The sequence below is a fragment of the Salmo trutta genome, chromosome 9 (assembly GCF_901001165.1).
Source record: "Salmo trutta chromosome 9, fSalTru1.1, whole genome shotgun sequence".
Taxonomy (NCBI): Eukaryota; Metazoa; Chordata; class Actinopteri; order Salmoniformes; family Salmonidae; genus Salmo; species Salmo trutta.
Window position 1 is genome coordinate 9557343 of NC_042965.1, and position 12374 is coordinate 9569716.

The 12374-nt window shown below is 40.4% G+C and overlaps 1 protein-coding gene across 1 annotated transcript in view; it reads left to right on the forward strand.

Annotated features, from left to right (window-relative positions):
- LOC115199825 (guanine nucleotide-binding protein G(q) subunit alpha) overlaps positions 1 to 12374 on the forward strand; it is a 34607-nt gene that overhangs the window by 18850 nt on the left and 3383 nt on the right. The window contains exons 3-6 of the mRNA XM_029762308.1: positions 433 to 587; positions 693 to 821; positions 3147 to 3276; positions 12102 to 12255. Coding sequence (XP_029618168.1) covers positions 433 to 587; positions 693 to 821; positions 3147 to 3276; positions 12102 to 12255 — 568 coding nt within the window. The remainder of the gene's footprint in view (positions 1 to 432; positions 588 to 692; positions 822 to 3146; positions 3277 to 12101; positions 12256 to 12374) is intronic.

The following is a 12374-nucleotide window of genomic DNA, read 5'->3' on the forward strand; positions in this document are numbered from 1 at the left end:
AACTGGTAGCTAAATTGCCATAAATATTTAATGCTTTTCGACCTGTCCCCAAAATAATATAATTGGTTCAGAGTTTGTTTTGATATTTCAACCTGCGTGCCATGATCGCATTTAGTGTCGGGGGACAAAATCAATTTGCGCACAATGGCGCACGAGCATTTCCGGTCTGGGCATAGTGTTAGACATTAATTAAACACCTATCCAAGTGTCGTGAGATCTGATCGTCTCCTCATTACAACTGCAAAATAGACCACGCCGGAACGCGGCCATACTCACCGACAGGACTGTTTGCCTGAGCCTGGGTCATGCTTTAGTACCAATTCAGACACACAGAACCTTGAATTGATGCCATTTCATTTGTATATTTCTTTCTGTCGACTAAAAGTCTGACCTGGAGGAGTGTCTCAATCAGTTTTTTCTTCCCTCCCTCAGGGCAACGCTAACGTGGTCCAAGAGGTGGACGTGGAGAAAGTCTACACGTTTGAGAACCCCTACATAAACGCCATCAAGTGTTTATGGAATGACCCGGGCATCCAGGAGGCTTACGACCGGAGACGGGAGTACCAGCTGTCGGACTCCACCAAATAGTGAGTAAATGAGATCTCTAACTCTACTACTACATCACATTTCCCCTCCTGCTAGGCAGTGGGCACTCACAATAACCCCCCCCCCATTTTTTTTCATCTCCATAGTTACATGAATGCGTTGGACCGGATCGCAGAGACCTCTTACCTGCCCACCCAGCAGGATGTGCTGAGGGTTAGGGTCCCCACTACAGGCATCATCGAGTACCCCTTCGACCTCCAGAGTGTCATCTTCAGGTATGCCAACCCTCAATCTCACTGAGCTATTCAATTCTATTCTATAACCGACACAGTGAGATTGAGGTTTGTCTCTGTTCTCACACTAGGCACTGCTTATATGTAGCCTTCAACTTCCGTACTGATGTAGTGGGGAGAACAGACCAGAGGGTGGAGCTCTATCAATTGATGTTATGTTCTTAGGGTATCTACAGTACAGACTTGCAAGGTCACTACAGCTCATTCTTAGATAAACATGTGTAACAATGGTTCCATTGAAACAGTAGCTCATGCCTTGCTTTACTGTGGGTTATACAACAACATTAGGGATGATATTTTATCAGCTGTCCAGCGAAAATAGTCATTTTAACGGTCTAGATGAAAATAATAAATTGTGTGAAATTTATCAGGTAAAAATCATGTAAATAATATGTATGGTATTTTGTTATTTGATGACCCCTGTACCATGTTTGACTGTTTATTTTTTGGTATCTAAAAAAGCTATTTGAGTGGTACACAATATGTTATTTTTTTTTAATTGATATTTTCAATTATTGTATCGTTGTGTAGTGACATTTAAATACACAAAACACAAAACTAAACTTCTACCACGGGTTGGTCAAAACAAGCATTGTGATTGCTTGAGATCCGTTCTAAGCTGATCTAAAAAAGCCATTAACAACAGGTACATCGCAAAAAACACTTGTTTACTGTTCCATCCGAAATATCACTGCTGTTCTTGATACCAGGGCAAATGATAAGAGAAAAGCAATATGGCTTTTATTTAACACATTATTACCCCTTGTTCTAGCTTAACGTTTGGTTTGCAACAACGGGGTTTCTACAAAGGTTGCTGTCTGCCTCTCCAACCTTTGCAACATTGTAGTTTTTTTTATTGCGATCTCCACCATCGTGTAGACTAGAGAATGAACGTGTCTGTCAGGATGAGACAGACAGCTTTTCTGATACTGGAAAAATCATACATCAACACAATTTTCATGGTTTTATACAAAGAAATGCCAATATAAAAACAAGTCAAACGAATCGAAATGCTGTTAGTTTGCTGTCTCTCCAGCTTCAGTTTGAAGTGATTGTGTGTAGTGGTGGAGTGTCAACTCCAAAAGAGTCGATATCTCGACTCCTTGACCACCGAGAGTTGGAGTCGACTCCAAAAATCCTGGATTAGTCAAAAGAAAGGTAGCCTAGCTACACTGACGTAGGCTACTAGCCTTAAATATTTTGTTGAGTAGTGATTGTCAGATGGCTCTCTATGCATTGCTAATCAATTACCCAAATCAAATTTGATTTGTTACAAGCGCCGAGTACAACAGGTGTAGACCTTACCGTGAAATGCTTACTTACAAGCCCTTAACCAACAATGCAGTTCAAGAAATAGAGTTAAGAAAACATTTACTAAATTAACTAAAGTAAAAAAATTCAAAAAATTAACACAATAAAATAACAATAACGAGGCTATATTCAGGGGGTACTGGTACCGAATCAATGTGTTAGTCAAGGTAATTTGTACATGTAGTTAGGGTTAAAGCAACCTAATGAACCCAGAGTGTGCAAAGCTGTCATCAAGCCAAAGGGTGACTATTTGAAGAATCTCAAATATTAAATATATTTTGATTTGTTTAACACTTGTTTGGTTAGTACATGATTCCATATGTGTTATTTCATAGTTTTGATGTCTTCACTATTATTCTACAATGTAGAAAATAGTAAAAATAAAGAAAAACCCTTGAATAAGTAGGTGTTCTAAAACTTTTGACCGGTAGTGTACATTGTACAACACAGCAGTTTTTTTAGCATGGTTTTGTATTTAAAAAAATAATAGAAGTTAGCTCTTTTTCAATGGGGGGGGGGGGGGTCAATGGGGAAGACAGATTGTTTTCCCCCAAAGTGGGCGTGGTCTAGGGGAATTCCTTCTTATGACGTGAATATTGACTGGGACCATTGAACAAACGACCAGACGGCTCGGCTAGCAACCCTAGATTTGTGTCGGGACTATCCTTGTGGAAGGATGAAATAGTATGAATATATATATCAAACAAAAAGTTTTTAATGAAAATATGTCACACATTGTTTTAATGTTATGTTGGAACGAGGCGGACCGCAGCACAGCCGTGCTAAAAAAGTAGTTTAACACATCCTTTCATGTACAGTTGCTTTAAAATGAGTCACAAGCATGTCTTTGCTGTTTTTTTTACACCAAAATGCTATGTTTAAATGAAACAATAATCATCTAGCAAACACGAATAGGACCTACCCTATATTCCCATACCAACTGTAGTTGTATTCTACTCATCTGTGCTTGATGTTGTTCCTCTCATCCTATGACAGGATGGTGGACGTGGGGGGTCAGAGGTCAGAGAGGAGGAAGTGGATCCACTGCTTTGAGAACGTCACATCCATCATGTTTCTGGTGGCACTCAGCGAGTATGACCAGGTGCTCGTAGAATCTGATAACGAGGTGAGCTTTGTTATTAACAAGTACAGTATGCAGGGCTTGACTTTAACTTTTTTTTACTTGTCCAAAAGTTGTATGATCATTGTATGATGCAAGGAACCATTATACAAAACTAAAATGCGATAGAGAATCAGACAAAAATGTAGGCTATACTCTGCCTATTGGCTTATTTGCATATTCAAGCCTGTTTAAAATATTGCAACATTACAATTACAAGTCCACAGTTCAAAACAAACTCTGGGACAGACCACTGCACACCGCACGTAAGAGTGGTTTCATGCGGCAGAGATGAAAATATCTGAAAATATCTGATATCTGATGAGATAGATGAAAATATCTGTTAGAAATTAAGAAAGGGTAAAGATGCATCAACTAGCATGCACTCTGAGGAAAAAAAGGTTCCTTATAGAACCAAAAATGGTTCTATCGCTTGCTTCAAATATGGAACCACTAAACGTTCTATATATTGATCAGAACCCTAGAGGTTCTTCACTGAACCAAAATGCTTCCATATAGAACCCTGCATGGTGCCATTTATAAATGATGGCTACTACTATTAAATAGAAATGTTTTTTGCTAAGAATATCACTTAAAACAATTAAACAATGGACAAAAATAATTATCAGCATTGTTTTTTAGAATGTATTATCATAATATGCAAACAGATTGGAAATGTGCACTGGTGTCCAGGGAGGCATCTCTTCGTTTGAATGATGGTCCATGTCAACTCTTGCTAACTTCTTTACAATACAACTAGTTACAGTGAACAACAAAAATGTGTCTCTGCTCAGTTTTCACCCCCCCCCCAAACAGCAGACCTCACACATACAATTGAGACAGTCACAGGTTCAAGCTGCAGCGCACCTGGATGGAGAGCATGTTGTAGGGTTAAGGGCCTTGCTCAAGGGTCCAACGGTAGGGGAATGTTTTTGAGCATGAGAAACCATCAGCCCTCCAGTTATCAGATACATTTCGTCCATTTTTTTCCAACTGGCCACCTTTCATCCACAGGTAAAACTCCTGCCACCGGTCCAACTCCTCAGCCACTGGGCTATCTACCATCAGTACAGTATGGGTTATTGCCTGACTGGTTCCAGAGAAGAAGAAAAGAGGAGCAAAAACATGAGATAATCATTAGAACGAAGCATGAGTTCATCTGCCAAAATGAAGACAAAATGCTATGCAGGCATAGAATTACTATGATGTAGAAGAACAACTTACATGCAGTTGTCAGCAGCAGCAGAAAGAGAGATCCTCTGGCTCTGTTAGTTCTGGGTTACTGCCAGACTGAGCAAAACATAAACAGTGTGTTTAAAAGTCATGTAATGATTAACTAGGCTGTTAAATGATGTATTATACATCATTTATTATAAATAATTTATACATACCTCCTCTCAGTCAGCAACAGTCTTCTAACGGCTTCATGAAACATAGTCCCCTCAATTGACTCCACACTGGAATAAAGTAACAATTAGCAAATTGCCAATGACAGGCTGGGTCTGTAGCTCTATTTGGAATATCCCATAATAAAAAAGTATGTTTATTTGAAAGTTAGCTGGCTAACTTGTAAAGTGGCAAATGCAAGTAGCCTAGCTTTTCTTTGTTTAGTTAGCTAAGTTATCTAACGTAGCTAGCTATCTTACAAACATGCTCAAATTCTTTAAACTTTATTTATCTTGCGTATAGTTTATCATATGACTTTGATTTCATTTCATATAGTTGAATTAAATAATCAACTTTGTTTACCTTAATATATTGAAAAATAACGTGCTTATTGGTAGGCGACATGCAAGTTGGTTCAATCATCGTCCTCTTGCGTGGTTATGCTGGAATGACAGTTGGTTTCCATATAGAACCCCTTTTAAAATCTAAGACTGTATGCTTTCATTAAACACATTATTTCCTCATGCTTCTAGATATCATTTAGTTTGCAACAGCACTGGTTTGTATCAACCTTGCTGTTTGCCACTCGGCAAAAATGTTTCAAAATATGAAATCGATCATCCTCCTGCCATAGAGGGCTAACGGTTTCAGACGTCAGCTAGCCATCTTTCTGACCATGCCAAAAAAAACATATTTCACCTTTATTTAACCAGGTAAGCCAGTTGAGAACAAGTTCTCATTTACAACTGCGACCTGGCCAAGATAAAGCAAATCATGCAGCAGCATCATTAATATGGCTATAAATGTCAATGCAAAACAGCTGAAACAAATTAAAAGGCAATATTAGCTGTCATTTCAGAGTTTGATGTGACTGGGTTAGCTTTTGTTAGCATTTTATTTCTAAGATCCCCATTATACTCAAAGTTCTTTGCCTTCACTGGGTATATATAGTTCAGTGCCTTCAGAAAGTATTCACACCCTGTTACGGGTGTGTAAGGGAGGCAAAGTCAGGTGCAGGAGAGTAGCGTGTAGTAACAGGCGCACTTTTATTCCGCTCCAAAAAACGACAGCACAGAATACAATAAACGTGCCCAAAACACGGAACATGAACAAAATACAGGCGTGTGGTAAAATACCCACATAACATACAACAATATCACACAAAGACATGGAGGGGAACAGAGGACTAAATACATTACATTTACATTTTAGTCATTTAGCAGACGCTCTTATCCAGAGCGACTTACAGTAGTGAATGCATGCATTTCATACATTTTTTTTTCTGTGCTGGCCCCCCATGGGAATCGAACCCACAACCCTGGTGTTGCAAACACCATGCTCTACCAACTGAGCTACAGGGAAGGCTGTACATGCAGTGTGATTAGAGAATGAAAACCAGGTGTGTATGGAACAAGACAAAACAAATGGAAATATGAAAAATGGAGCGACGATGGCTAGAAAGCCAGTGACGTCGAACGCCGCCCGAACAAGGAGAGGAGCCGACTTCGGCGGAACGCCGCCCGAACAAGGAGAGGAGCCGACTTCGGCGGAAGTCGTGACACACCCCTTGACTTTTTCCACATTTAGTTGTTTTACAAAGTGGGATTAAAAGGGATTAATTGTCCTTTTTTTGTCAACGATCTACACAAAGTACTCTAATGTCAAAATGGAAGGAATATTTTTAACATTTGTAAAACATTTCTGAAAAATAAAACACAAATATATATTGATTAGATAATTATTCAACCCCCTGAGTCAATACATAGAATCACCTTTGGCAGCGATCACAGCTTGAGTCTTTCTGGGTACGTCTCTACGAGCTCTCCACACTTGGATTGTGCAACATTTGTCCATTTTTCTTTTCAAAATACTTCAAACTCTGTCAAATTGTTTATTGATCATTGCTAGACAACCATTTTCAGGTCTTGCCATAGATTTTGAAGCAGATTTATGTCAAAACTGTAACTCGGCCACTCAGGAACATTCACTGTCTTCTTGGTAAGCAACTCCAGTGTATATTTGGTCTTGTGTTTTAGGTTATTGTCCTGCTGAAAGGTGAATTAATCTCTCAGTGTCTGGTAGAAAGCAGTCTGAACCAGGTTTTCCTCTATGATTTTGACTGTGCTTAGCTCCATTCCGTTTCTTATTTTTCCTGAAAAACTCCCAAGTCCTTAACGATTACAAGCATACCCATAACATGACTCAGCCACCACTTTGCTTGAAAATATGGAGAGTGGTACTCAGTAATGTGTTGTATTGGATTTGCCCCTAACATAAGACTTTGTAGTCATGACAAAAAGTGAATTGCTTTGCCATATTGTTTGCAGTATTACTTTAGTGCCTTGTTGCAAACAGGATGCATGTTTTGTAATATTTTTATTCTGTACAGGCTTCCTTCTTTTCACTCTGTCAATTAGGTTAGTATTGTGGAGTAACTACAATGTTGTTGATTCATCCTCAGTTTTCTCTTATCACAGCCATTACACTCTGTAACTGTTTTAAAGTCACCTTTGGTCTCATGGTGAAATCCCTGAGCAGTTTCCTTTCTCTCTGGCAACTGAGTTAGGAAGGTCGCCTCTATCTTTGTAGTGACTGAGTGTATTGATACACCATCCAAAGTGTAATTAATAACTTCACCTTGCTCAAAGGAATATGCAATGTCTGTTTGATTGTACCCATCTACCAATAGGCATTAGAAAACCTCCCTGGTCTTTGTGGTTGAATCTGTGTTTGAAATGCACTGCTCGACCGAGGGACAGATATTTGTATGTGTGGGGTACAGAGATGAGTAAGTCATTCAAAAGTCATGTTAAACACTATTATTGCACAAAGAGTATGTCCATGCAATTTATTATGTGACTTGTTAAGCACATTTTTACTCCTGAACTTATTTAGGCTTGACATAACAACAGGGTTGAATACTTATTAACTCAAGACATTTCAACTCTTCATTTTTAATTAATTAGTAAAAATGTAGAAAACCCAAATTCCACATTATGGGGTATTGTGTGTAGGCTAGTGACCAAAAAATCTAAATTTAATACATTTTAATTTCAGGCTGTAACACAGAAAAATGTGTAAAAAGTCAAAGGGTATGAATGCTTTCTGAAGGCCTTGTTTAGTAAAGGGTTCTTTAATCTTGTCCAAAGAACCAAAAGGTTTTATATAGAACCCCAAATAACCCTTTTTTCTAAGAGTGTGGGTTACTGGTATGACTACGATTATGCCTTTGGCTGCTGGTCAATAAAATAATGTTGATTTGAAAACCAATATAATATGAGAAAAATGCTTCTTTCAATGGCATATTAATTGTTTATAAAAGAATTCCCTCAACATTTATATGGTTGTATTTTGGCTAGCCTAGGCTACTTTGAAAAAACGTCCATGTTATAAACAATTAAGTTTATGGTTAAATAATTTTAAAATGCTGACCTCCGCTCAGGTGGATGATGTGCTCCACTGTTCTTCACTCTCCGGCCTTGTGACCATTTGATCTGAACGGACAGTGCCATGAGTAGGCCTATTGTCTACAGAATCAAACCTTTAGACACTAATGTTAATTATCTTTCATTATATTTGCCAAACATGACTAGCGCTTAGCCTATATTTACGTAATTTAAAGTGTGATTAAAATTTGGCTACATTTTCTGGCGCCTCTCTCGTGTTAGCATCCGTTTGGCCAATAAGCGTATCACCTACACTTTGACATGTATGCTTTTTTATTTATGGACTTGAAACATTTATTTGAATATTTATTCCAGTGTTGGCCTCACTGATCCAATTTTGATGGTTGTTTGATATTGTGATTCTTCTTCTTGTCCGACAATTTTGTTTTACATGTTCCGGACAAGAAGACAAGCACAAATGTCGAGCCCTGCAGTATGTTTAACTAACACACAAAAACACACACTCAGAAAGTACACCTATTTTACTATTTAGATAACAACAGCACTTTGCATGAAGTTACATCATTTGACAATAGGACTTCATGGTAATCTCTAACAAAGTAAGTTAATTTAGGTCTGTGAACCATTGTACAATTCAGTCTTTCTACTCGAATTACATTATTCCCATGTGCAAAATAATGTGAATATATATATGGCTATGGTCTTCTCTCTCTCTCAACTATGGTGTGTATGGGTGTTTTAGAGGCACACCTCACTGTGCTTCTGAAAGAGAAAGGCTTGTCCTTATTTAAAATAATGGAAATAAGACACTGCTTTTTCCTGGCTTTTTCCAGCTAGACCTCCCTTTCACTTGGAAAGCAGTTGTAAATTACTCCTACAGCTGTTTTGAATACAGTCTACGGGCGACAGAACTTCTTCAAGAGAATGCACACCATCTGTGTGTTCCCAGCATGCTCTTGGCTTTTCCACTTTGTCAGTGGAAACCTGTGTCCATAGGATAAAACCAGAGAGAGACCATTAAAACATCTGTAATCAGGCAATTCATGTTTACAGTGACGATACACTATGAATAACATAAGACCAGTTGGTTATATTAAAAACAGGAGCTGGCGCACACCCAGAGAAAATGATTTTATGTAGAGGTGCTGACTAACGGCGAATAAACAAGAAGCTATAAAGATAAAGAGAGTCGCACACTCTCTATATAAACTCCCAGTAATTTATTGGGTAAATCAAATCAAATGTTATTTGTCGCATGCACCAAATTCAACAGGTGTAGACCTTACAGTGAAATGCTTACTTACAAGCCCCTGAGCAACAGTGCAGATTTAAGAAAATACCTAAACTAAATAAGAGATAAGAATAACAAATAATTAAAGAGCAGCGGTAAATAACAATAGTGGGGCTATATACAGGGGGTACCGGTACAGAGTCAATGTGCGGGAGCACCGGTGTCGAGGTAATTGAGGAAATATGTACATGTAGGTAGAGTTGTTAATGTGACTATGCATAGATATTACAGAGAGTAGCAGCAGCGTGGGGGGGGGAATGCCAATAGTCTGGGTAGCCATTTGATTAGCTGTTCAGGAGCCTTATGGCTTGGGGGTAGAAGCTGTTTAGAAGCCTCTTGGACCTAGACTTGGCACTCTGGTACCGCTTGCCATGCGGCAGCAGAGAGAACAGTCTAGCAGAGAGAACAGTCTATGACTAGGGTGGCTGGAGTTCCTTGCGGTCGGAGGCCGAGCAGTTGCCATACCAGGCAGTGATGCAACCCGTCAGGATACTCTCGATGGTGCAGCTGTAAAGCCTTTTGAGGATCTGAGAACCCATGCCAAATCTTTTCAGTCTCCTGAGGGGGAATAGGTTTTGTCGTGCCCTCTTCACAACTGTCTTGGTTTGCTTGGACCATGTTAGTTTGTTGGTGATGTGGACGCCAAGGAACTTGAGGCTCTCAACCTGCTCCACTGCAGCCGCGTCGATGAGAATGGGGCGTGCTTGGTCCTCCTTTTCCTGTAGACCACAATCATCTCCTTTGTCATCATCACGTTGAGGGAGAGGTTGTTGTCCTTTGCACCACACTGTCAGGTCCCTGACCTCCTTCCTGTAGTCTGTCTCATTGTTGTCAGTGAACGGGCATACCACTGTTGTGTCATCGGCAAACTTAATGATGGTGTTGGAGTCATGCCTGGCCGTGCAGTCATGAGTGAACAGGGAGTACAGGAGGGGACTGAGCACGCACCCCTGGGGGGCCCCCGTGTTGAGGATCAGCGTGGCGGATGTGTTGTTGCCTACCCTTACCACCTGGGGGCGGCCTGTCAGGAAGTCCAGGATCCAGTTGCAGAGGGAGGTGTTTAGTCCCAGGGTCCTTAGCTTAGTGATGAGCTTTGAGGGCACTATGGTGTTGAACACTGAGCTGTAGTCAATGAATAGCATTCTCACATAGGTGTTCCTTTTGTCCAGGTGTGAAAGGGCAGTGTGGAGTGCATCGGTAGTCATTTAGGCAGGTCACCTTAGTGTTCTTGGGCACAGGGACTGCGGTGGTCTGCTTGAAACATGTTGGTATTACAGACTCAGACAAAGAGAGGTTGAAAATGTCAGTGAAGACACTTGCCAGTTAGTCAGCGCATCCTCGGAGTACACATCCTGGCAATCCGTCTGATAATCACCAACGTTTCAGCTGCCGACTCTCTTTACCTTGATAGCTTATGGACGTAAAGCTATGACACTTTACCGTTTTCCCCCTGTACGTCAAACCTGCAGTTTAAACCTCCATGCAAATCAGAGGTTTGGAAGACCTGAAAGGTTGTTTGTAATGCTTGTGAAGCACCACACACAAATGTTCCATTTTGTTTTATTTGTCACATGGACAAGTACAGTGAAATGCTTCAATTGGAACCGCTACCCAACAGTGCAGTATTCAATATCAAAATAGTTTAACTAATAAACATTAAAAAAAACAAAAAAAAACAAGAGAAATAAGAAAAAGAGTGGAAGATATATACAGGGTCAGTGCCAGTACCAAATTTACATTGTGCAGGGATACTGAAGTATTTGAGGTAGATATGTACATGTAGGCAGGGATTAGGAGGAAGTGACTGGTAGCAGGATAAATAATAATAATAATAGTAAACAGTATGGCAGCAGCATAAGTGGTGGGTGGGAGTGTGCGTGGTGGTAAGTGTGTGTATGTAAGCGTGTGTGGGTAAGAGTATCAGTGTTTGCCTGATAGGCGGATATGTAAACAGGGCTGAAAATGTGTGGGTGAATTGGGTGTGCACCCTCCCCTGTTTCCTGTAGTCCACGATCAGCTCCTTGGTCTTGCTGATGTTGAGGGAGAGGTTGTTGTCTTGGTACCACACTGCCAGGCCTCTGACCTTCCTCCCGACAGAATCAAACCTTTAGACGTCAATGTTAATTATCGGTGTTGAACACTGAGCTGTAGTCGATGAAGAGCATCCTCACATAGCTATTCCTCCTTTCTAAGTGGAACAGGGCAGTGTGGAGAGCAATTGAGGTTGCGTAATCTGTGGATATGTTGGGGCGGTATGCAAAGTGGAGCGGGTCCAGGGTGTCTGGGTCTGGGATGATGGAGTTGATGTGTGCTATGACCGGCCTTTCAAAGCACTTCATTTTACAGATGTGAGTGCTACAGGGTGGTAGTCATTGTGGCAGGTTGCCTTAGAAATGTTGGGAACAGGAATGATGGTAGTCAGCTTGAAACGTGGGAGATGTGTGACAATACTCTTCTCTAAATGGTGATGACACCATAGAACAGACTTTTTGTGGACCATCGAATGTGCTTAAGGTGGTGTGTGTGTGTGTGTGTGTGTTTAGCAGTGAGTGTAAATGTTAAAAGAAAGTCAATAACAGCCCAGTGGTGAACTGAAAAAACATCTGGAGGCCTCTCTCTCTCTCGGGCTGTAAAAAGTTGATTAAAACCTGTACTTAACGGGATAGTATAGCTGAACTGAACTATGCCTTCAATGATAGCAGCTGGACTTAACTAACTGTTTTCTTCTCTCCTCGTTTCTCCCTCAGAACCGAATGGAGGAGAGCAAAGCCTTGTTTAGGACCATCATCACATATCCCTGGTTCCAGAACTCATCTGTCATCCTCTTCCTCAACAAGAAGGATCTACTGGAGGAGAAGATCAATTACTCCCACCTGGTTGACTACTTCCCGGAGTATGACGGTGAGTGGCCGCACCCGTTTGCTATTTGGAGTCAGGGGCCCCGACCACAAATTAAATTCCCTCAGGAAAAATAAAGTTCCCTAAAACTGTACTAGCCTCTATGCTTTATGACTTGTTAA